The sequence below is a fragment of the Nyctibius grandis genome, chromosome 9 (genome assembly GCF_013368605.1).
Source record: "Nyctibius grandis isolate bNycGra1 chromosome 9, bNycGra1.pri, whole genome shotgun sequence".
NCBI lineage: Eukaryota > Metazoa > Chordata > Aves > Nyctibiiformes > Nyctibiidae > Nyctibius > Nyctibius grandis.
The window spans coordinates 20523769-20545758 of record NC_090666.1 but is presented as its reverse complement, the minus strand read 5'-3'; the positions used below and the strand labels follow the sequence as shown (position 1 = coordinate 20545758).

General features: G+C 43.7%; 1 protein-coding gene across 1 annotated transcript in view; it reads left to right on the top strand.

The window, feature by feature from the left end:
* Window positions 1–21990, top strand: part of LOC137667137 (unconventional myosin-X-like) — a 94728-nt gene that overhangs the window by 56897 nt on the left and 15841 nt on the right. Inside the window, exons 22-31 of the mRNA XM_068407673.1 lie at window positions 3452–3558; window positions 7842–8147; window positions 10776–10813; window positions 11027–11063; window positions 13935–14673; window positions 16787–16910; window positions 17398–17641; window positions 18478–18573; window positions 20235–20328; window positions 20958–21013. Of these exons, the coding sequence (XP_068263774.1) occupies window positions 3452–3558; window positions 7842–8147; window positions 10776–10813; window positions 11027–11063; window positions 13935–14673; window positions 16787–16910; window positions 17398–17641; window positions 18478–18573; window positions 20235–20328; window positions 20958–21013 (1841 nt within the window). The remainder of the gene's footprint in view (window positions 1–3451; window positions 3559–7841; window positions 8148–10775; window positions 10814–11026; window positions 11064–13934; window positions 14674–16786; window positions 16911–17397; window positions 17642–18477; window positions 18574–20234; window positions 20329–20957; window positions 21014–21990) is intronic.

Sequence of the window (21990 nt, the reverse complement as noted above, 5' to 3'; positions counted from 1 at the left end):
TCTTGCAACTCTGCATTGTGAGAGTGCCTCCAGAAAGCCTGCCCCTAGCAAAGCCAATAACAGGGTGAGGTTGTGCAGAGCAGTGGTGCTTCCCAGTAGTGCCTTCCCTGCTGCCTGTATCCAGCTGTTGTGTCTTGGTTTTGGATTACAAAGTGCTTTGTGTTCATGTTTTAGCTGGTGCTAGGTAACACAGGCCTGGAATAGTTGGGTCAATGAAGACAAGAGCCCTGTTTTTTCCAGAGGCTTTCAGGTAAGGGTGAAGTTAAGCTACCAGCTGAGAGTGCAGGTCGTTGTCCTGGAGAGGAAGTCCCCTGTGTGCCCTTGCTGCCACTTTTGCTGCTACAGGTGCAGCTCTGGGTACCCAGGTAGTGATTCCCAGAACTAACCTTGGCTTATGGAGTCAGGAGTAGCTACTGAAAATGGTGTGACAGGCCAATGGGGATGTAACCTAGGAAGAAATCTAAAGGGTGGGTGAAGAGCAAGGCTTATAGAAGGGGGAATACTTCCTTCAAAATGAATGGAAGGATAATTATATCCTTAGCAATTGTTTGTAAGAGGAAGGAAAAGACTCTGTGAATTAGTGCAGGGGATTGTGAAGCTTGGGAAAGGAAATGGGGGAGGAAGGGCAGAGGATGATCTTTGTGTTTTTCATTAAGAATAGAGCAGCTGCTGTGCTGGCAATTGTCAAACTAATGTTTACAAGAGGTATTAATGTATATAAGGCAGGTTTTATCTGGTGGCACAGCGGAGATGAGGGCTTGGATGCAAACAAGCAGTGTGATGATGGAAGAGCTTGTGCTAAGGTGCCCTTGTCTTCACTGGGGATGTGCTGGGATGGAGCAGCAGCTTCTGTGCCCCTGTCCTCAGTGCAGCTGGACCTTCTGCCATACTTGCCCATACCCACAACACAGATTTCCTAAGGCTGTTTAACACAGTAATCCTTGCTGTTTGAAAGTGTTCATTTACACATTTCAACCTGCTGTTTTGCAGGGCCTGTTTGAAGGAGGAGAGGTTTCTGTAGACTATTTGGCATCCAGGTCACAGTGACCCACTTCCTTATTTCCCAGTGTTGTCCCCAAGAATCATATGATCCCACTTATGTACACATGGGTGCACACGCAGTTACATCTGTGTCTTCTGATCTACACGTAACCTTAACATGTTCACTGTTGCACTGATGGTGCACACAGGCATTGAGGTTGTGTGAGGGGCACTGTGGTTTAAACCTTAGCCAGCGTCTACTAGGAGCAGATATGATGATAGAAGTAACCTTGTATGTTTTGTTTAATCATTCCTTCCTCAGATGAAAATGATCTCCTGTTTTCAGAAAGCGACTATGATTTATGACAAAGAAATGGCCACCTTCCAAATTATTTCCACAAGGCATCAAAAATATTTCTGGATTTGAATATGTTTTACTCTTCCTTGTCATCTACAGGAGTCTAAAAAAACCCTCAAAATGCCAAAAGCTTCTAACTAGATATTGTTATGTTATCTGAGATTAACACTCTCAAGCATATATAGAAAACCCTATGGGATTAGAGTTGGGTCTTCTTGAACTCTGCATGCCTCAAAGTTAGGTTTTTTCCCTCCTCCTTACTGGCACAGCAAAGTCCATGCTTGCTAGTGAAATACTGATGGACTGAGTATTTTTGCAATTTGATGAAGATAATGGACTGAGACAGTGTTTTTCTGGTTGCATTCTTGAAATGGGTGACTGCTGCTTGGTTCTGGAATGTAATGGAAAGAGTAATCCCTGCCTCAGAGAAGTCTTTAAAAGATTGTCGAGTTGACAGAGGGAGTGGATGTACAACTTGCAGGGAAGGATGCCAGCTTCATGGTTGGCAGTACCTTGATAATGAACCTTCTTTTAAGGCTACCCACAGTTACTTAGTCATTACAAACCAGCTCATTTCTTAAGGCCATCTTAATGGAAATGGCTCTCCAGGAGAAATTCGAGTCCAGGGAAGCCACTGGCAATGGGTATTAACTCAGGGAGAGGTTTCAGGACATGGTGGTCATTGCAGAGGGAAAAAAGAGTCTAAATAAGTGATAAGGCCAAAAGCAGTGATGGAAGGGAAGGTGTACAGTGACATAAGGAGAGGTAAGTGGGGAGGGGGAGAGTTTGTTCAGAACACTGGACTAAATGACTGTTCAAATCTCTGAACATCTCTCTGGCCTCTCAGCATAGACACATGGATCCAATAAATTTGTAAGGAGTTTTTACTGATTAACATAATTCTGCAGATTGATGAGTGTCAGCTCACAGCCTCTGTTCATGGCAGTGCTTTAACAAGTGGGGCAGCACTTTCCTGGTGTAGTCTGTTCTGCTGCTGGCCTTGGCAGTGATTTAGCCAATGTCAGACAGCAGGTCACATGAGCATGGCCATATGGCAGTTGCTGCTGTGACTGCAGCTTGTATGGACATACCTTAGCCAACTTTAATCTAGGCTAGCGGTCTACCCACAGTGCCGTGGAGCTCCATGCGTGCTGCAGTCCATCTCAAAAAGCAAAGCATTTATTTCAGCAATTTGTGCTGAGCTCTGTGCTAACATAATGCAAGCCAGCTGATTTAAAGTAGCTCAGATATGTCATGGCAATTCCTGTAAACATGCCCTTATCTTGCTTGTATCTCTGGCCTTTTGTCTCTAAGATAGCACCATCATCCCTCGCACAAGCATTTAGCACTGAGCAGAGGTGTGAAATACAGGTGATGGAAGATGCTTGAGAATCTGGACACTCAGTAATACTTGGAGACCTCTCCCATCGGGGCTCAGTTACCCCTAATGCACGCTGCACTGCTGAACCTTTTAAGCAAGGAAGCATCTCTGCCTCAGAGTTTCTGGAGGCTGATGGAGGGCCTCAGCTTCCACGCAGAGCTGGTGGACTGGGCTATGCTCAGCTTTGCACCTCGAAAGGGCTTTTAGCTTTCAACTGCCTTCCATTGTTAGGACTGGTGTTAAGATTGTTTCCTGGAGTCTAGAAACCTAAATGTTCCTCCCTTGCTTTCAAATGCGGAGGAGTTTCTTTGCTAAATATCGAATCGTCCAAGTAGGTATCAGTGCCTGCTGCCGGGAGGTACCGGGTTGCGCAGGGAAGCTGTCAGCTGGGAAAGAGTTAATCGCAGGCGCAAGCACGGGCTCTCCTCCTCCCTCCTCTTTCCCTCCTTCCTCTGCTCCCTCCCTCCCTCCCTCTCTTTTAAGTCTTGACCACAGAGGGAGGCAGGCGGGGGTTGGGCACAGAGCTTGGCTCACGTCGCTGCAAAACTTTCTTTCCTGGTGCCCCGAGCGCGGTGGCGGGGCTGGCGCTGGAGCGCGGCACCCGCGGCCGCGGCGCCCGGCACGGAGCGCACCGCGGGTGCTCCCCCGGGGGTAGTAAATCTCCCGGCTCTCCCGGGGACTGACTTCTTTCCTCTCTTTGTGTTTATTGAAACTCCTCCCCATGGCGTCAGGTTTTCCTGAAGGAAGCTCTTGAGCAGAAGCTGGAGAAGGATCGGGAAGAGGAGTTGAGGAAAGCAGCTATAGTCATCCGGGCCCACGTCTTGGGCTACATGGCAAGGTCAGTGCTGGGGGCTGCCCCACCATCCCTCTGCTTGCGTTCCTGGGTTGCCCCGACCCTCTGCTTTGCTCTCTAGTCCCCTCGCATCCCTCCCTTCTTCCCCTCTTGTACTCTAAGGAAGAGCCGCAGTATCTGCCCTCCCTGCTGGTATCAGTTCTGCTGAAACCTTTCTGCTCCTTTGCCATCTCTTCTTGAATTCTGTGCACGCTTTCACCTTCCCTCAGCGCTGCTCAGCAGGCTTCTGCAGGGACCTCTGTACCCATTGCTTGCCTCCGATGACACCTTTTCCGTGCCTTCAGGGCTCTCCTGGCTGGGCCCCACCTACGCTTTGGGTCCCCTCCTTCTCCTTATGTTTGTCAACTCTGTTTTCTGCTCCCTCTGCAAATCGGTTGTTCCTCACTTGCAGCTCTGCCTTTACTCACCCTCTTTCCTCGCCCTGCCTGTTTGCCTCGTGATCTCCCTCTCCTTTTAATTAACTCTTCAGAATTGGTTTTTGGCCAGTTTTGCACCAGTAATCTCCTCTTGCCGCTCCCTTTTTCACCTGACCAGAGGCGGGTTGGGAGAACCAATTGCAGACAGACCGCCCCTGCTCTGCCCCTCGAAGCCAGGGTAACAGCTGACTCCTTAATGGCTGTGGCATGCACACTTAATCCCAGTAAGATGCTCTTTCGTGGCTGGTCTGTGCTCCAGACACCTGTCAGTCAGGGGTGTGAGGAGGTGAAATCCCTGCCCAGCGGAGCTGTTCCAGCAGGTGCTCTTCTTAGAGCTCCAGTTACACCAGGTAGCTCACTTTGCACTGGGAAATGTGTGCAAGGGTTGTACCCTGCCGTGCCAATGTGGAATATCAGCAAAATACACATTTGGTCTTGGGGGCTTCTATTCATTTATTTATTTCCCTCTAGCAAGACAAATGAGCTAGCTCTGTTGTTTGTACATGAGATTGCAAGTTGTTTGTGTCAGGGCCTCTGCTCTATTTTACTTTTGTGTCTAGCATTTGGAGAGAGGGGTAGGGATTAGCAAAGGAAAATTGATTTTTCTGGGAAACATCACTGCAGGCAAACTGGATTATTGCTTTTCTGAGTTCCTGGGAAGGTAGCTGCTGCCCTGCAGGACTGTGATGAAGACAGTGTTGCAATAGTGTTCCTCTTGGCTAGAAATCTTGTGGTCCTACAGTCTCCACAGATCCGAATTCCTAATCCCACATGTTGCTCTTCTGTGTCTCATCTTTAAGAAGACGCTGTGCTTCTGCAGCCAGAGTGGAAATCCTCACAAGCAGCTTGGAGGTAACTGGACTTTTCAGGGGAGGAGAGCAGAGAGTGAGGAAAGAGCTAGGGAGCAACTCTGTGAAGAGTTTCCAGTTGCACTGCACCTGTATTGGAGAAGGTCCAGCAAGAGGGAGTTCATCTGGGCAAGCGCTGAATGGTCTGTGCAGAGTTGGGCAGAGGTCAGGAGTACCACTATGCGCTGCCTTAAGCTTGGTACCATTTCTGTTAGTTTTGCAAGGACAAGTGTATTTAAATTTATTTGGTGTCATGCAAAGTAGGTTAGTGAAGAAGGGTACATATGCTACAGGAAGGATTTTACTGGCGTCTCCCCCTTTGTGAACTTTGTGAACTTGTGAGCCTGGAGAACCAGTCCTAAGGGTGAGAACGTTTTCTTTGCTCTCTCATTCCCTGCAGCCTAGTATCTCTGACTGATAACTAAAATGTGAGACAGGAAAATCAAGCCCATTCAAATGACCCCATTTTTCGTAGCTAATCTGTGGAACTCTGAGCTGCAGGTAGCAGCTTCACTAGCTAAAATATGCATAACTATTCCCAGGCTTGCAGGATCCATGTGCAAATTTGTCTATGTCCCTGGATTCTGCAGGACCTTATTGCTCAGGGGAAGAAGACAGTAGGAAATTACTCCATAGCCCTGTGTTCTCTAGTCCTTGGAGGCATAACTGCTAACTACAGCTCGTCAACAGAATAATTAACTAAAATTCCAAATGCAGCATTGGAGCCTTGCAGCCACCCTGCCTTCTTTTTTGATACACGGTCAGGATGTCTCCCAGCTCCTCACCATGGGCTGCAGGTTGAATTTCTTTGGCCAGTGCAAGAGGGTGAGTAGAAATCTGAACAAGGGGAATGAAATTCGCAGCCTGTGTGCAGCAATTCCTGCTGAAGGGCATCTGCAAGCTTGGCTGCGGTCGGTTGTGAGGAATGAGGGGGCACTTCAGCCTGGCAGATCTGCAGGCAGAGCTGGCCTGTAGCTGGGCAGGGCTTGGCACATGTTGCACTTGAGAGGGTTTCTGGCAGATGCATTTTGTAAAAGTCAGAGTGCCCTTTTTGATGCACTTATATCTGCCTTGGCAGAGGGTGTGTGTGCAGCTGTTCACACCCCATGTGCAGGGCATAGGGAGGACAGAGGGAGCAGGGGTGAGGGGACTGCAGCCCAGAAGCAATTTCTCTAAAACCTCCCACTTCTTATCACATCTTCCCTTTCCTCTTCTTTTCTCTGTGCTTCCTCCTTTTGACTTAATACTTACGGAAAAGAGCGTGACCTCTGCACACCACTGCCATTAGCATCCCTCTCCTGATTTTCTTGACTAGGCTGACGTATCTGTTGTGCAGGGAGGTGGCAAGCTGTCAGCATAGGTCCCTGTTGCCGTTTGAAGGGGGTTTGATTGCCAGGAAGGGGATTTTGAGGTGTGTCTCTTCCTCAGGGGGTTGCAGAAGGTCTGTGGGAATGATATGTGAGACTACTGTGCTATTTCCAGTGTGCTTTCTAGGACTGTAAGACCTGACAGAATTACTGTAGCCTGCTGGCCCAAGATCGTCCTGTGTACCAGCCCCATATAATTTCCCTCTGCAAATTCTGGTTTGGAGTAAAGAAGGTTTTTATTTGAATAGTACCAATGATCATTTCCCTACAGCAAGATATTAAGGTGTCTAAAAATATTCAATTACTTTTAAAAATGTCTGCTTATTTCCAGCCTGAATAGACTTCAACTTCAGGTCAATTAAATCTTGTTATATGTCCTTTTGGATAAATAGAAATGCAACCTGAAATGTGGGTACTTTGACTGGGATCAAGCTTTTCCTTAGCCTTCTCTTTCTTAAGGTCATGGAGCAAACGCTGTGTTTCTATAAGCCAGGATTTCTGGTTCCAATCCTGCTTCCTCAGAAGTCACTTGAGGGTCTAACATTGTTCTTGAAATGAAGGTGCTAACACTGAACACAGCATAAAAGTAGCAGTGCAGTCCCCTTCTTCACAGGATTTCTGCTTGCGAGTATAAGAATCCCAGTAGTATTTTTTTCTATAGCATTGTATTGGGAGTTTGCCTTCCCCTGATGATCCCTGTAGCCCCTAAATCCTTTTTTGACTTGCTGCTTCCTAACATAGTCCCACATCAGGTGTGTTTGGCCTTTGGTTCTTCAACAGAAGACCTTATGTTTGGCTCCTTTGACTTGTTTAATGTTTGCTTGAATCTAGCTTACAAATTGATCCAGAGTACTGTGTAATGGTAACCCTTTTGTTGTTTGCCCAGTTTGTGTATCATGTACAAACTTCTGCCAGTGACTTTTTTTCCAGGTCCTTGATAACACTATTCTGTAATGCAGAGGCAAGAACTGACTTTTCTAGAATTTCACTAGACTACAGAAGTACTGAATGATGATTCTTTTCTTTTGAGGCCCTACCATGTTTTTTGATTTTGAGATCATTATTGTTTAAGCAAAATGTTGTGCAATGTAAGTATATGTTTATGGGAACCTGTTACAATGTTACATTCAGCAATCAATATTGTTGTATCACTGTGTTTTCCTCCAAACAACATGAGATTAATGTGACCAGATTTATTTTTGCCCCATTTTTGCTTTTCCTGGAGTAATTTTCTTTTGGCCACTTAAAAGATGGGTCAATATGGGACTTTGCTCTCATATAGTAAGGCCATGTGTATGTTTTTATTATAATAAATCCACACTGAGTGATTATGCTAATGGCACAGTGATGCGCAGTGCAAGGAGACTTTGGGCCACGTGCCAAATGCCTGTCCTTCGTCCTCTGAGGATCTTCATGAAAGTAGGTCCCTACAGAAACAATACAGGAGTGAGAACAGTGAGGACAATATGATTTATGGGTAGTGGCAGTAGAGGAACAGAAATTTTGTTATTTCTGAGCAATATTTTTCCCAATTCATTTTTCCGTGGATGTGGTAAGATTGGTCGATATACCAGGGCACAGGAAATGCAAGGCATGTCTTGCTTCATGGCGCATTAAGTGTCTGGTTCTGTTTTTAGGAAGAAGTATCAAAAGGTGCTAGCCAGTGTTGTTATAATCCAAAAGAACTACCGAGCATACTTCTGGAAGAAGAGCCTGCTGCGACTGAAGGCCGCTGCCGTCACCCTGCAGAAGCACTGGCGTGGCCGCCTGGCTCGCAGCCTCCACCAGCACCTGCTGCAGCAGGAACTCAGGAGGAAACAGGAAGTGGAGGAGAGAAGGAGGCAAGAAGAGGAAGAGCAGATCAGAAGAGAGGAAGAGGAAAGACAATGGCAAGAAGAGGAGGAGCGTAGGAGGAAACGGGAAGAGGAAGAGGTGAAGGAAAGGTACAACAAGATGGTATCTTGCACACACAGTTCCCTAGCACTAAAGCTGCTGAGGTGTAAAAGCAGATCTGGGGCACTGGCATGACGGTAACACTGGAACAGCAATTGCATGAGACAGTGTCCCAATGCCAGGGGACAGAGTTGGAGTGGACTGTGGGCAACTTGTAATAGAAAAGCGGAGTGGAAAAGGAGTGTCCTGCTTCCTTTAGGAAAGCTAATTCTGGTGTATTTTTACATCTGTTTAGTGTTTTTCTGCTTTGGGATGTACATGAAAGGAGGCAGTTTCACTGACTGGGTGGAGATGCATAGTTTTCTCATTGCCTTTGCAGTGGTAAAGGAAGTTTTATGCAGTCGTCCAAAATCTGGAGGGATTAGCAGTGTGAGAAGGTACCAGAGTTCATGGGTCTTGGTGTGTCCAGTAAGCTGGGTCACAGTGCAAGATGGGCAGTGCACCTGTGCTGCTACTGCAGTTCTTACACTCATGAGAATACACGTCCTCTCCCTATTCCTGCTGCTGTGTATCATCTCTCATCAGGGTTACGGATGTATTGAGAGATCAGGAGGGGAAAGGAAAAGCTAATGTGACAAAAAGAGGCAATCTGTGAGCAGTGACAGTACACCTATTGAGAATCCTGAACCTCATGCATCATTTACTGTTCACTCCATCGTTCCCTACATCTATCCAAACTGTGTGTCTTTCTTGATAACCTTTTGTTTTAAGAAGCACAAAACTTCAACTACAAGATTATTATGTAAGTTTGAACAAATAATCCTGTGACATTTTAAGTTTTTAATAAATACTTGGTTATGTTTCTTATAAGCTTTTGTTACATACTTGTCCCAAAGTTGGATTTTGGCAGACTAAGATGTGTGACAAGCATCAGAAAATTCTAAGGTTAGAAGCATGTCACAAGGAAAAGAAATTGCCTGTGGTTTCACTGGAGACAGTAGGGTGATGTATCTGCTGGGACAAGATGTGGAGTCAGTGACACCAATGATGAACAGTTTGGCAAGGAATTTGTTGAACAACGCTGAAGGCTCCATTTTATCAATGTGTCAATTTTCAACAACAGCCTCATCAGCAACATGAAGCTGTGCAAGTTCAGAATGTCAGTAACTAGTTTGCAGATGTCAAATGCCACAGATGCTCTCTCAGGTCTGAAGTCCTCATTGTACTATGTAGAGCTTGCCCCTACCTAGTTTTAGATAAAACGGCCTGTTTAGCTTATTCATTCTAGTGTGTTTCTGCCCCTGCCCTCTAGTTCCCAGGCCATGAAAGATGTGTTGAACCCAGCATCATTGTAAAGAAGTGCCAGTGCTTCTAGGAATCAGGTGAACTGCTCATTTTGCTTTCATTTTCTGCTTGATTCAGAGTGAGTGGCCAAAAAGGTACTAGCAGACCAACTTGGCTAAATCCTGACCTTCCATTTGACCTCAAAATGAGCTGGAAGTCCACAGAAATTGCAAATTGGGTGATCTGCTGAAAACAAGCAAAAAAACCCCGACATGCATGCAGAGGCAAAATTAGAAGGACCAAGATGCAAACTGAGCTATAACAAACTAAAAGCTGGCATGCAGTTATTGTGTATACACTGTTAATAAAAGGGAGACGTGGATGTGGTCTACTGTTCAACAGGAAGAAAAAATTACAATGTTGAGAAAGCTGAGGGATTTGATGCTATTTTTATTTGTCTTCCCCAAAAGGCTTAGCCTTTGGGCACTAAATACAATTAGCACAGATGTGCAAGAATTCAGAACCTAGCAGGGAAATAAAAGGTTAGAGAATGCTGAGATAAATCAGATTACAAAGAAGTTATCTGGACTTGGTAAATTGATGTTTGGGTACTTTGAGAACTGGCTGAAGCAGTTTGAATCAGTAGCTATTCTCTTTCTCCTCCTTTGTGGATAGCAATGGAGTTTCCATAAAACTGGAAAATTCCAAACATAATGACCTGCTTTTAAAATGGGAAAAGGAAGAACGAGGGAACTGTGGACCGCTTAGCCTAACCTCAATTTCAGGAAGATACTGAAACAAATAATCAAACAGTTGTAAGTGCTTGATAAAGGAGTTAAGAGGCAATGTGGATTTCTGAAGAATAAAAACAGCATTAAAGTTATCTGTTTCCTTCGGTGATAGCTTTTGACATGCCTTGTGGATAGGGAAAAGCTATAGAGGGTAGGTAACTTGACTTTGAGTAGGTAGAGGGTTGGTAAGGGCTTTGACATGTTATGAAAATACTCTTAGACACTATAAGGAAGGTGGTTTGGAAAAAAGGAGATGAAACAACTAGGATTTATGGTTTTACTGCATTGTATTATTGCATTTTAATTAGTAAACAATAGTAGATTTTTGTTAAATAGGAGAGAACTCTTGAATGGGATTCTTCCATGGTTTGTGCTGGATATGGTACTAATGCAATGTTTTCGTAATAAGTTGGACGAGGAAATATGAATATCTTTATTAAATTTGCAGATAAAGCCATCTGGTGAGAGGCTGTATGTATATAGCTAGACAGGATTACAATTCAAGTAATTTTGGCAAATTAAAGAAATGGTCTGAAAAACATAGGATGACATTCAATCCAGACATGTGCAGATCTACAGTTAGGAATAATCAAATGCACAGAGAGAGAAGGAGGAATTCCTACTTCAACAGCAGGAAGAAGGTCTGGAGGCGAAGTCGAGTATTAGTCACCAGTGTCCTGCTGTGTGAGAGGAGAAAGCAAATGCCATCTATAAACAAGATTGTTTCTGTAAGATGTGGGGTGATTCTTCCGTTCCGCTTGGCACTGGTAAGGCTTCAGCTGGAGTGCTGTCCCTAGTTGTGGATATCACGTTTCAGGGAGAGTGTGGATCAGCTGGAGATGGATGGAAAGCAGCAAGAAATACCAGAGGTTTAAAAAAATGTGAGGAACAGTTGCAGTAATTAGCATGTAGATTGTAGGTGATATTCCTGACTTGTTTTGAAATTACTCTGCTTCTTGAACCCTGATATCCTTTAAGGCAGTTGTTTAATTCATGACTGCTCTTACAGATCTTTCAGTAGAGCCAGAACCATCTGGATCTCACTTATGTCAGCTTTCATTTATAAACATTTCCTGGATTTTTTTGGGAAAGACAGAGTGCGCAAGAGTGAGAGCTTTAAGGACTTTCTGACTTGCAATTGCAATTTAGAAGTTGGCTGGGAAAAGCTGCAGGGCCTGGGAAATAAATATTTTTGCCCTCCTGTTCTGCTTGAGGTTGAATCAGAGATTTGAAAGTTACCACTGCCAGTCTGAATTTAGCTGCTCAGTGGTTGCTGCAGGCAGACTCCTCCATTCAGCCACATCCTATCCCTGCTAAGCAGGGATATCCCATATCCATAGCATATCCCATGCTATGCATGACCCTGAGGCATTTGTCTGTCTTCTAGTTCAGTTGCTTGTAGCATGCTCACTATGGAGAAACTGGCCATAGTGACAGCTTTCCCTTGGAGTACAGCCTTTTTGATCTGAGTGGAGGTGCAGCACCATGGGATAGATTTTTTTTCCTCTGCTCATGTTTACTAACAAACTCTGACTCTTACAGCCTTTACTAGTAAACTAGGTTTTGCATGCCACTGAGAAGTTATGCAAGCTGGAGTACCCAGGTCTTCAGAATAGAAAGTCCTCAGCTTAGTCATTTAACAAAGTACAAAAATTTGATAACTTTTGGGGGGCTTTAATATAGTAAAAGCAAAACAAAACACACATTCAATGCTGGTATTGCAACAATTCTGTTCTGCTTTAAAAAAAACAAACATAGTTTCCTGATAACTGTCAATTATGCATGTACAACCTCATTTAATATCCATGGATGTAAAGTACTGCAGAAGATTCTGTTTACATTTATCATGAGTCTAACTGATCTGCCTTTCTATCACTGTTTCCAATGTCCTTCCTAGTATGTTCCAACTAATCTAATTTCCTGATTGATCTGAAAGTTAAGTGCGTGGGGAAAATCTGTTGTATCCACAAAGGTCATGCCAACCACAGAGAATTGGATTTTTAGTAAATTACAAAAGCTTTTAGATCAGTCTTACAACAGGTACCTTATTTTAACCTTCTCCATGGAGAGATGATGTGTCCATGTAATTCTGAAAGCCTCGTGTAGGAGAACTGGGTCTGTCTCTAACTATCATGTCTTGTTTTTTAACAGAGAAAAGGAGCAACTAAATGCACTACTCCAGGTGGCTCAGGTAAGTTTAATAGTTACTCTTTTCATATGTCTTCTCCAAATATCTGTGAAGGGTCCTTCATTGCCTACGCTTCGCCTGGAGCTAATATTGTTATTGTGGCAACACTATTTAAAAAATGGGCTTTATTCACTCAAAACCTGCAGGTGTTTGGCTTTGGCAGAGGTCCATAGAGGTGGTTATTTTTTTTCAAGGCTCACGTACCAGCTTGCATAATTCCTATTTGAAAAAGTCTGTATCGAACATGCAGCATCCTTTTTTATCTCTACTGCTTGAGCTTATTACATGACCTTGCACTCTGTGACACAGTCTGTTTTGCTGGATTGTTGCCTGTAGCAGCGAAAATAAGAGTGCAGATGGCTGCTACTGTGGCTAAAATAAATGCCTTGTAACTGATCTAATTGTTTGTTGGTACCTGATATATCAAAGAGCAGACCACCTACCCTGAGGTGTGTGAAAACAGCTGTGTATCGTCTTATTTCTTTTCCCAAACCACTTGTTCCCCAGTTTCAGGCCAGCTCTGTTCAGGAGAGATGACAGATAAGAGTATAAAAATGCATTTGTCCACTAGTAAGGATCAAGTAGAGAACAAGCAACAGGGTAACTGTAAAGAAAACGAGGATTGTGGCTTAAATGGGCCAGTTCATTGGCTGCATTGTCATACTCCTATCAGGAAGTACATTAAATCCTTTTGGAATTTATTTTTGCTTTTTCTTTTGTGTGCATGTTTTCAACATCCTCCGTAGAGGACAGGGTGGCTTTATCTTATAGCTAAACATCAGTGAAAGTTACCAGTATCTTCCGTCTTCTAATTACTGTGTGCTTGCTAGAAATTTCCTGTTACTTCAGTGTGGAGAATAGAGGAAGACACAGTGTTCAGCAGCCAGCCAGCCAGCCATCATCCATCCAGTGATGCTAAAGAATGCCAAGAAATTCTGGGTGGAGTTTTGGTGGGGTGGGGTTTGAGTGGATACAGTCCTGCTTCATTGCAAATATCCCTTCCAGACCTAGATTCTGAGGATCAGACCCCCAACTCAGGAAGGAACGAAGTCCCCAGATGTTTTAATGAATTTCTGGGAAATCTTCAGCTCTTAAGCAGGCTATGCATATATGTATTCATATATAGTTGCTATCTCCTATATGTGTGCGAGATGGCTCAAAAAGAGAGGACGGACTTTCAGAATGCTTTTATCCAAATTGTAGTGCACCAAGGGCTGTAACACAAGCAGCAGAGAGGCTCTTCTAAAAATTCACTGATCCCAGTGAGCTACTTTGTACGATTCAGAAAGGAGGTAGGCTGCTGGAAAAAAGGAGGTACTTGAAGATGCCATAGTTCTACCTTTAGCTTTTACACCATGGATGATTGCAGATGCTGATCAGAAAAGGAAAGGATGCTTAGAGTCACCTTTTTGCAGATGGGAAGTACAAGGCAAGCACAGGAGGTAGGAAGAATGAAAGGTCCAGGCAAGGAACACATACAGGTTGAAGAAACTGCTTTAACACTATTATAAATTCTTTAAGGTGGAAGCAGTAAAGACTGAGGAGGTAGGTATTCCCCTGCAAGAAGAAGAGAGACGTCAGATGGAGGAGATCTTAAGACTTGAGAAGGAGATCGAGAAGTTGCAGCAACAGAAAGAGGATCACATGTCTATCATCTGTGAAAACACCAGGAATGAAATCAATCGACAGCGAGAAGAAGAGATCCAGAGGCTGGAAAAGGAAGCATCTAGGGTTGCCCAGGAGTTCTTGGAGCTGCTGGATTTTGGCAATCTGGATGACAGTGTACAGAACTTAGAGCGCTCACTTTCTAGTGAGGGGACACTCAACGTTGACTGCAGCCTGGTGGCACCACTAGCTGAAGAAGAAGTAGATGAGGGTTTTCATGCTGATGACGAAGGACGGCCAACTTCCAGCTTGGTGGTCTTGAATCAGCACGGCACAAGAAACAGTGATAACTACTCAGAGGAAGGTGTGGACACAGGCCGTTCACTTCTCCAGAGGGAAGTGGGAGAGGTTGTCCCTGCTCCAGGACAACCTGTGGAAAGAACCACTAGCTCCAAGGAGCAGAGAGCCCTATCTGACCCAGCAGAAAGCACGTACAGCACTGTCTCAGATACACAGAGGAGTAACAGCAGAGAGGTGGGAGAGCTGATTTACACTTCCCCGCCGGATGTGGAGTCTGACTATGACCATGAGGAGTTTGATGGCTGTGGAGATGCAGGTAGCGCTTCAGCTGAGCCCCTGAACGGTGAGGAAGGTCTGAGACATTCCCATGGGACCAGCCTGGACTCCAACCGTGGCAGCCTGGACTCGGTAAGAATCCCTCTCTTCACCTTTCTGGACATTAGTGTGACTTTGTTGATATTTGTAACATTCTTGCCTTCTTACTGTATGCCTGCTTGCTCTGGATATTGTTACTAATATATAACTGTCTCTTACATCAATAATGAGCTTGAAAAAAGGGAAGAGTTATAGACATGCTGAAGGCCAGAGGGCTTGTGACTGTCCAGTGTTACTGGTACACAAGCTAGCACATATGTACCTAGGCTATTTTACTTTGTTTCCATCACCATATATTAACCTAACACCCTTTAGGAAGACCGAAAGCAGGCAACTAGTATCTTGTAGGTGTATGTTCTACATTAGAGAGATTTCACAGAAGTAGCCTCAGCTTCTGGTAGACGATTACAAGAGGAAACGGGAAAAGCTAGGGTTTGATTTGTTTCCATCACTAAAACGCGTCTTCTTCTAGTCCTGTCACTGTTCGGAGTCAAGGGTTTATTTTCAGCCACTGTGTACAAGTTAAGTTATTCTAAGGCTTGAAGAAATTACTATGCTGATCCAGGCTGGGTCCTGGTGCACACAATCCAAGACCACTGAACCTTTTCCTTCCTACTGCAGGGACAGTGACAGGTTAGTAAAGCTGAGCTATTAGCCTCACACTTGAAGCATCTCAGCTTAGATCCCACACTACGCTCTGGACTTCCTGAGAGCCCTCAGGCTAGTTGCTTAATAATGCAATGATAAATCCCCTTACAGAACAAGATGTCAGATAAGCCCACGTAAGATTGTGAGGAGTTCAGGTGTGAAGCCAATGACAGCCATAAAAATACTTCAGATAAATGTATAGAATACATTACTCTATTCTCCCTGAGAATAGAGACTTGAACTACAATTGTTCAAGTAGTATTGGAAAACAATTGATTTTTTTTTTTTAATTAAGGAATTCAATTTACTTCCTTTGCTGTTCTTTTCCAATGGCAGATTGTGACCCTTCTTAAAAAGTTGCATGATATTCCTGTTTGCATTTCCCTAATGTCAGCTGCTGGCCATCAGAATTTTTTATGATGTGATCTGCTTGAGTAAAGGTACATTCTCTGTGGGCAGGTACTCACAGATCACTGTCAGCTAATCTTCAAGTCATGAATCATCCTGTCACAGCTTAGTCCAGTTCTTCTTAAAATGTAAATAGAAGGTGGAGGATCTTATTGGGCTCCTCAGTAAGACTCATGAAAAATCCAGTTGATAGTATGTCCTGGCATGAGCCACAGGAAGAGGTAAGAGCAGCTGGGTCAAGATCCCATCAATAGGTGCTGATCCAAGAGTACCTGCTTTTTGAAACTTAATGGCAAGAGAGGAAGAATGAATTGAGTGGAACAGGAATGAGCCAAAAGAGGAATGCAAAAGGGTCACAGAGAGGACAGAAGGGAAAAATTAAAAGAAGCAACATGCATCTGAGGAAGGAAAAGGTCTAAGGAGCTGCCTTCATTAGTATTAAGTTAATAAAGCCGATCAAAGGGAGTTGTATTTCAGGTAAAGGAAATGATAGGGTAATTTGGGATTTCATGTGTGAAGTATTTTCTTATGGCTGAGGGCCATTATCTGTTTGGAGAATAGGGATGAGTAAATACTGTGCTATATATTTCAGTAATTTAGATCTTTGTTTTTAGGGTTCATCTATCCTGGAATGTGCTTTTTTTCCTAATCAACCCAAAGCAAGACATTTCCTTGCTGGGGTTAGGTTAGTGCTCCATCTTGTCCAGCGTCTTGGCATGTCTGCCAAAAAAAATCAGAAAAATCCTCCAAAATGAAAAATTCTCTCTTAATCCCATTAAATCAGATTTTGGACTGTGGCCTCTGCCTTGAAACAGGAAGGTTTTTTGCTGCAGGTAACTGGAGTTTTCTAGCCATGTCCACTGCTGAATGTCACTCTCCTTTCTGGTATGAAAATGCCATGCTCTGGAGACTCTTGCTTTAGGCGTTAATGGGTAAGATGTCAAGCCTCTACTTCTACCATATTGCTTTTTTCGTAACGGGAATATGTGTAGTTTTGCACCTTCTGATGTGACTTCTCTAGCCTTGTTGCTTTGCTCCAGTCCTCCTGCGACCAGGAGAACCCAAGTAGTATTTCTGCTTTTCCTCTTAGTTTCTGGACAGTGAAGAAGAAGTGGATGTTTACATTGATACAGATGAGGAGTTTTGTAATGGACAAGTCACTATCTTCAATGGCTCAGGACCACCCTATTTCCACAGCTATCTCTACATGAAGGGTAAGCGACTTTAGCCAATACCATGGAAGGATGTAATCCAGGAAACCTGCTTTCCTCTTCTGTTTCTCCAGAATCATCATCTTCATCTGCTGTTAGTTCTCTGTTTACTCTCTCTTTTTTTCCCCCCCCCCTTTTATTTAAAAAAAAAGCTATCAGTTGGATGTCAGGGAATTAGACTCGATATCTTTGCCACTGAAACCTAATTGTGCCCACTTGGTATGAGCTTAAATGACTCATTCTGAGCTACAACACCGAAGACAATACAAAAATATTTGGGTAGTGCATATATTTCTGTATTTTGTGTTTGTTTCACTAGTTTGTTCTGATTTTTCTCTGTCCAAACTTAAGGATAACCTTGTTTTTCTCCCTCAGCTCTTTTGTTTCATGCAGGAACTGAAGTGGCAACTAAGTGTCCGTGACACAGGATCAGAATGGAAACATGGCCCTTGTTGCATGTCTGATGAAATCTTGCTCCCTCACTTTGCAGGAGGTCTCATGAACCCATGGAGGCGGCGCTGGTGTGTTCTGAAGAACGAGGCCTTCATGTGGTTCCGCACCAAGCAAGAGGCACTGAAGTCAGGATGGCTCTACAAAAAAGGTGGAGGCATGTCAACGCTTTCACGCCGCAACTGGAAACGCCGTTGGTTTGTGCTTCGAGAATCCAAGCTGATGTACTTTGAGAATGATAGTGAGGAAAAACTGAAGGGGACAATTGATATCAGAAGGGCAAAGTGAGTGAAGAAACAAATCCTTTTGATCCCTAGTATTCACTCTCTAAATCAATAATGAAGTGTCCAGTGCTGCCAGTTCATTGGCCTATGTATCCCCCATAGGGCTAGGAGAATCAGAAATGTAAGGGAAGGAAAAGACAATTAGAGCTTCTAGTTTTACTCTGGAGGGAGTCTGGAATTACCTGATAGTTCTTTTTCCAGTCTTGCATTTCGTAATCCGGCAGAAGCTCTTTCCAAGCCATCGATGGAGCCAGACTAGGAGGGGCTAATTAAGTACATACCCCCATGCATTCTCCCCTACCCTGACTCCATCTGTTTCCTGGCTTCTCCAGCAATTTCACAGTAGTAGTATGAAGCTCACAGCAGGATTTAAATTTGGCAGCATGTACTATGCCTTTTCCTGCGGCCCGAATGCTCTTCTTCCTGCCATATTCCTTAGCTCCTGCTGTAAGAAGAGGGACTAGTCACCTATTAGCGTTATGTGGACCTGTAAAGTGCCAGAAAGAGTGGCACACCCAACTTTGTAAACAGCACTCTATATCAACTTGCCTGTTATCTCTTCTTCCATCTAGTCTGCTGGTATCTTGAAGAAAATCCATTTAATGCCTTAAGCTTTGCTTTTGTAGTAGATTAACTGTACAAATCTTTTTAAGGGGACCCTAAAGGTCTTAATGTGTATTAGAGGAATTTTGTATTTCTGTCAGAGTTACAAGCCATCTGAACCAGTGACTGCATTTCTGTATGATGAATGGTACGATGTGAAAAAAATCAGCCAGATGGAATTTATGCCTGTGAAAGGTTTTCAGTTTTGGCTCTTGTGATTTGCTGTGTTCCAGGGAGATTGTGGACATTCATGAAAAGGAGAATGCCTTGGACATTGTGACAGAAGACAGAGTTTATCACATCGTCGCAGAGTCACCAGAAGATGCCAGGTATAAGAGGGAGTTTTGCTAGGTTTGTTCATTCAGTGCAGGTCTGACCCAGCTACTCATGGGAGAGCCTGGTAAGCATAATCACTTCCCTTTTGCTGGAGAAAAGAAGGGATTTGTTCCAGAGTGTCGTTTTGTGCTTACTGGGAGGTACCACACCTACTCTGGGGACTCCCTGTCGCAGCTACCGAGATGGTGGTTCAGCCTATCAGTCAGTCACAGGATTGCCACCTTCTTATGTGACTGTGAGCATGCTGAATTCAAGGGTTACTTCAGGAGACACACACAAAACCTTAATATAAACTGGAACATCTAATAGCTGATTTATTTATTAAATGGAATCTTGAATCAAACAAAAAGTCTATTCATGTTGTCTGTAAATGATTGCGAGAGCAGCTGGGTTTTATCCAGGAGACAGAGAAAAGGCTGCAGCTTATCAGAGTCTGTAGTGTCATCTGATAAAATCTTCCCAGTGCAAAGCAAACAAATGACTCATGTCCTTCCTTCTTGGCGTCCTGGCCAGGCAGTGGGAATCCGTTGTTTAAGGGCAGGTTGGACAACCTGCTCTGGCTATGCAAAGCCAAGTTAAGCGGTTACTGTCCCTAGCTGCTCATGTCTCACCACTTTTCCCACTCTTACCAAGGTGTCTGTTCTCTCAGCCCAGCCAGTGTAACTGTTTCTCTGATCTACTTCAATCTGATTCTGTGAAGTTATTTAGGGTCTGTTGTTGTTTCATTTGGGTGTAGAGAGAGGAAGGGGGAAAATGTTTGGACACAAATAATATAACAGAAGTAGACTAAAGAACAGCCACATAAGCAAGAAACGGGCAAATTCAAGGGGCAGTAGCTGAAGAAACCGTAACTTCTTAACCCAGAACTTCCACAACTGGAATAGGCATGCCCTAAGATAACATTGCAGAATTGCTAGGGCGAGTGTAAACCAGATGTGGCCTCTGTCAATGCCATATCAGTCTCTGTTCTGAGGGAGAAGAAAGCATGAACACTTGCACTAGCAAAGGGCGGATTAGCAGATGTCGTAGAGTATCCAATTTGAGAATCCTCCATGAAGTCTAGATGTTTGCTGATCTCACTGGAAGCTGCAGATAAGAATCTGCTTGTTCTGCAACGGAGATTAGCCTCCAGATATGTCTGTAAGGAGAAGCCCTTTCACAGACAAATAACTGCAAATTAACTTACAAAAAAACACACGATTACTTGACAGCCGTATGACTTGCAAGTTTAGGAGCAGATCAGAGAGAGACTAGTTAAGAAGGCTCCCAGGCATCTCTAGGACTCTAGTCCAGGAAGATTCCCAACTGACTCTGTCTTTACAACTGCTGTATGCTCTTCTCAGTCTGCTGATACATGCTCCCTGGTAAGGCCACTGCCCGCTTACAGTGCCTTGAATAGCAAGTAGAAAACTGGATTTTGTGGGACCAGCTGTCAGTGGGTTGGAGAACGTGCACAGAATTTTCATGGATAAATAAGGAGGAAGGAAGACATTAGAGTCTGGTATGATCAGCCCAAGAGATGTTTTGTAGCACAGTCCTCAGGAAATTGTGAATGAAGCAATTTTCCCACAGGCAGCTTTCCAGGTTCCTTGATCATATTCTAGAGCTAGCTTCACTACCCAGATCTTAACTTTGAGTCTGTTTCGATTGCCAGCGGTTGGTTTAATGTCCTGAGCCGAGTACACAGCGCTACAGCGCAGCAGCTGAGGGAAATGCAAGATGAACAGGCCAATCCAAAGAATGCTGTGGTGAGTTACTGTGCAACCAGTCTGTGGGCATGCTTGGAGCCCTCTGTGTTTAACTATTTTGTGCATGTTTTTCCAGCACTTGCAGTGCTGTAGTTCATGAGCAGTACAAGAAAGCTGGGCAATTATTATAAAGAAACAACAAAGCTGATAGAAAAGAGGGTAAGCAGTGGGGAACATGATGGTTGTGGTGGGTGGCTTAGCTTGATCACCAACAGCTCTCTGGTGTGAGGGGAAGAGGGGGGCTGCCTCATGCAGATAACATGTCTTTGGATGGGATTACAGGACTCTGAGTCACAGTTATTCCAGACAGAAGATTTGCAATTGGGAAGAACAATGTATTTATGTATTTTGCTAGCACTGAGATACTAGCAGAGGTTATTTCAGACCTTCATAATGCTCTCTGGAAATCTGTAGCATTTTTTCGTCCAGTCCTGTGGAGCCCTTGCACATCTTCTCATGCTGTTTAGGGAGCAAAGGTGACTCACTCGTGCCTTTCTAATCAATTCATTTCTACTCAAGCTATTGGAATTCAGAAGAATGTTTTCAGTTCCAATCCTGTTCATGAAGGAGAATGTCTGTAATTCAAGATGCAAGCAATTCCTGTTATCTGTGTCTTTCTCACCGTACAGGGAACCCTGGATGTTGGGCTTATTGACTCTGTCTGTGCCTCAGACAATCCTGATCGGTAGGTACAGCAACCTGACCATCTCTTAGATCAGAATCTCTCTAACATGTTTTTGTGGGTAGGTCCAGGTTTTCTTTGGGGTTTGCATTTGTTTAAACTCATAAGAACCTATCTCCAAACAAATAAACATAACTGAAGTCTTTCGCTTGTTTCAAGCTATGTAGCTTCACAGGCATGAAGTTCACACATGTATTTCTTTCAGTGAAAGTTTCTCCTTTCCCTCTTAAAAGTGGAAACAGCATAATCTCAAAGTCAAGAAATTATAGTCTTACCTACTATTAACACTGAACAAAAATGTCCAGCAAAAGAAGCACTTCCAGTATTTTCAACAGACTTATTTTGAGTTAATCTTGTAAATTTAGGGGAAAGAAACAGCTTTGTGGAAGAATAGTGGATGAATTTAAAAATCTGTACTCTTGAAATCTTTGCAATGCAACAGAGCACAGACCTTTAGTTCACAGATCGGTTAGTTTCAGAGAAGAGATTATGAGACATTTCATATCACTTTACATTAACATTTAATTATTTCCTACAGCGCTTACAGGCTCAGCCAGGGCAAAGATTCTTACTACAGTGCTGAAGTAAAGTGTTAGCTATTAAGTTATTTACCTCTATGGTCTGGTTTTTTTTTTCCTCACACAGGTTGCAAGGAGTTTGGGATAACTAGTTTAGACAATGCATATCTCGGTAGCGAACTAAGATTTTGTTGATCAAAATGTTTTAGCCAGTTCTCAGCCTGGGCTCCTCATAGTTAATCTGTGTACCAGTAGAAAACTAGGCATAAATAGTAAGCTCAACAGTCAAAATTTGTTCATGCATCTGCTGAGGTACACTCTTCTGGAGTATCAGTGTTTGAATCAACGTTAAACAAATTCTGAGGAGAATGCTTATTTTTCAACCAAGGTTTTTATGCAGCTTATTTTTATGTTCCATAGGTTTATGCAATGGCCAGACAGTTGCTTGATTTGCACCTTTTA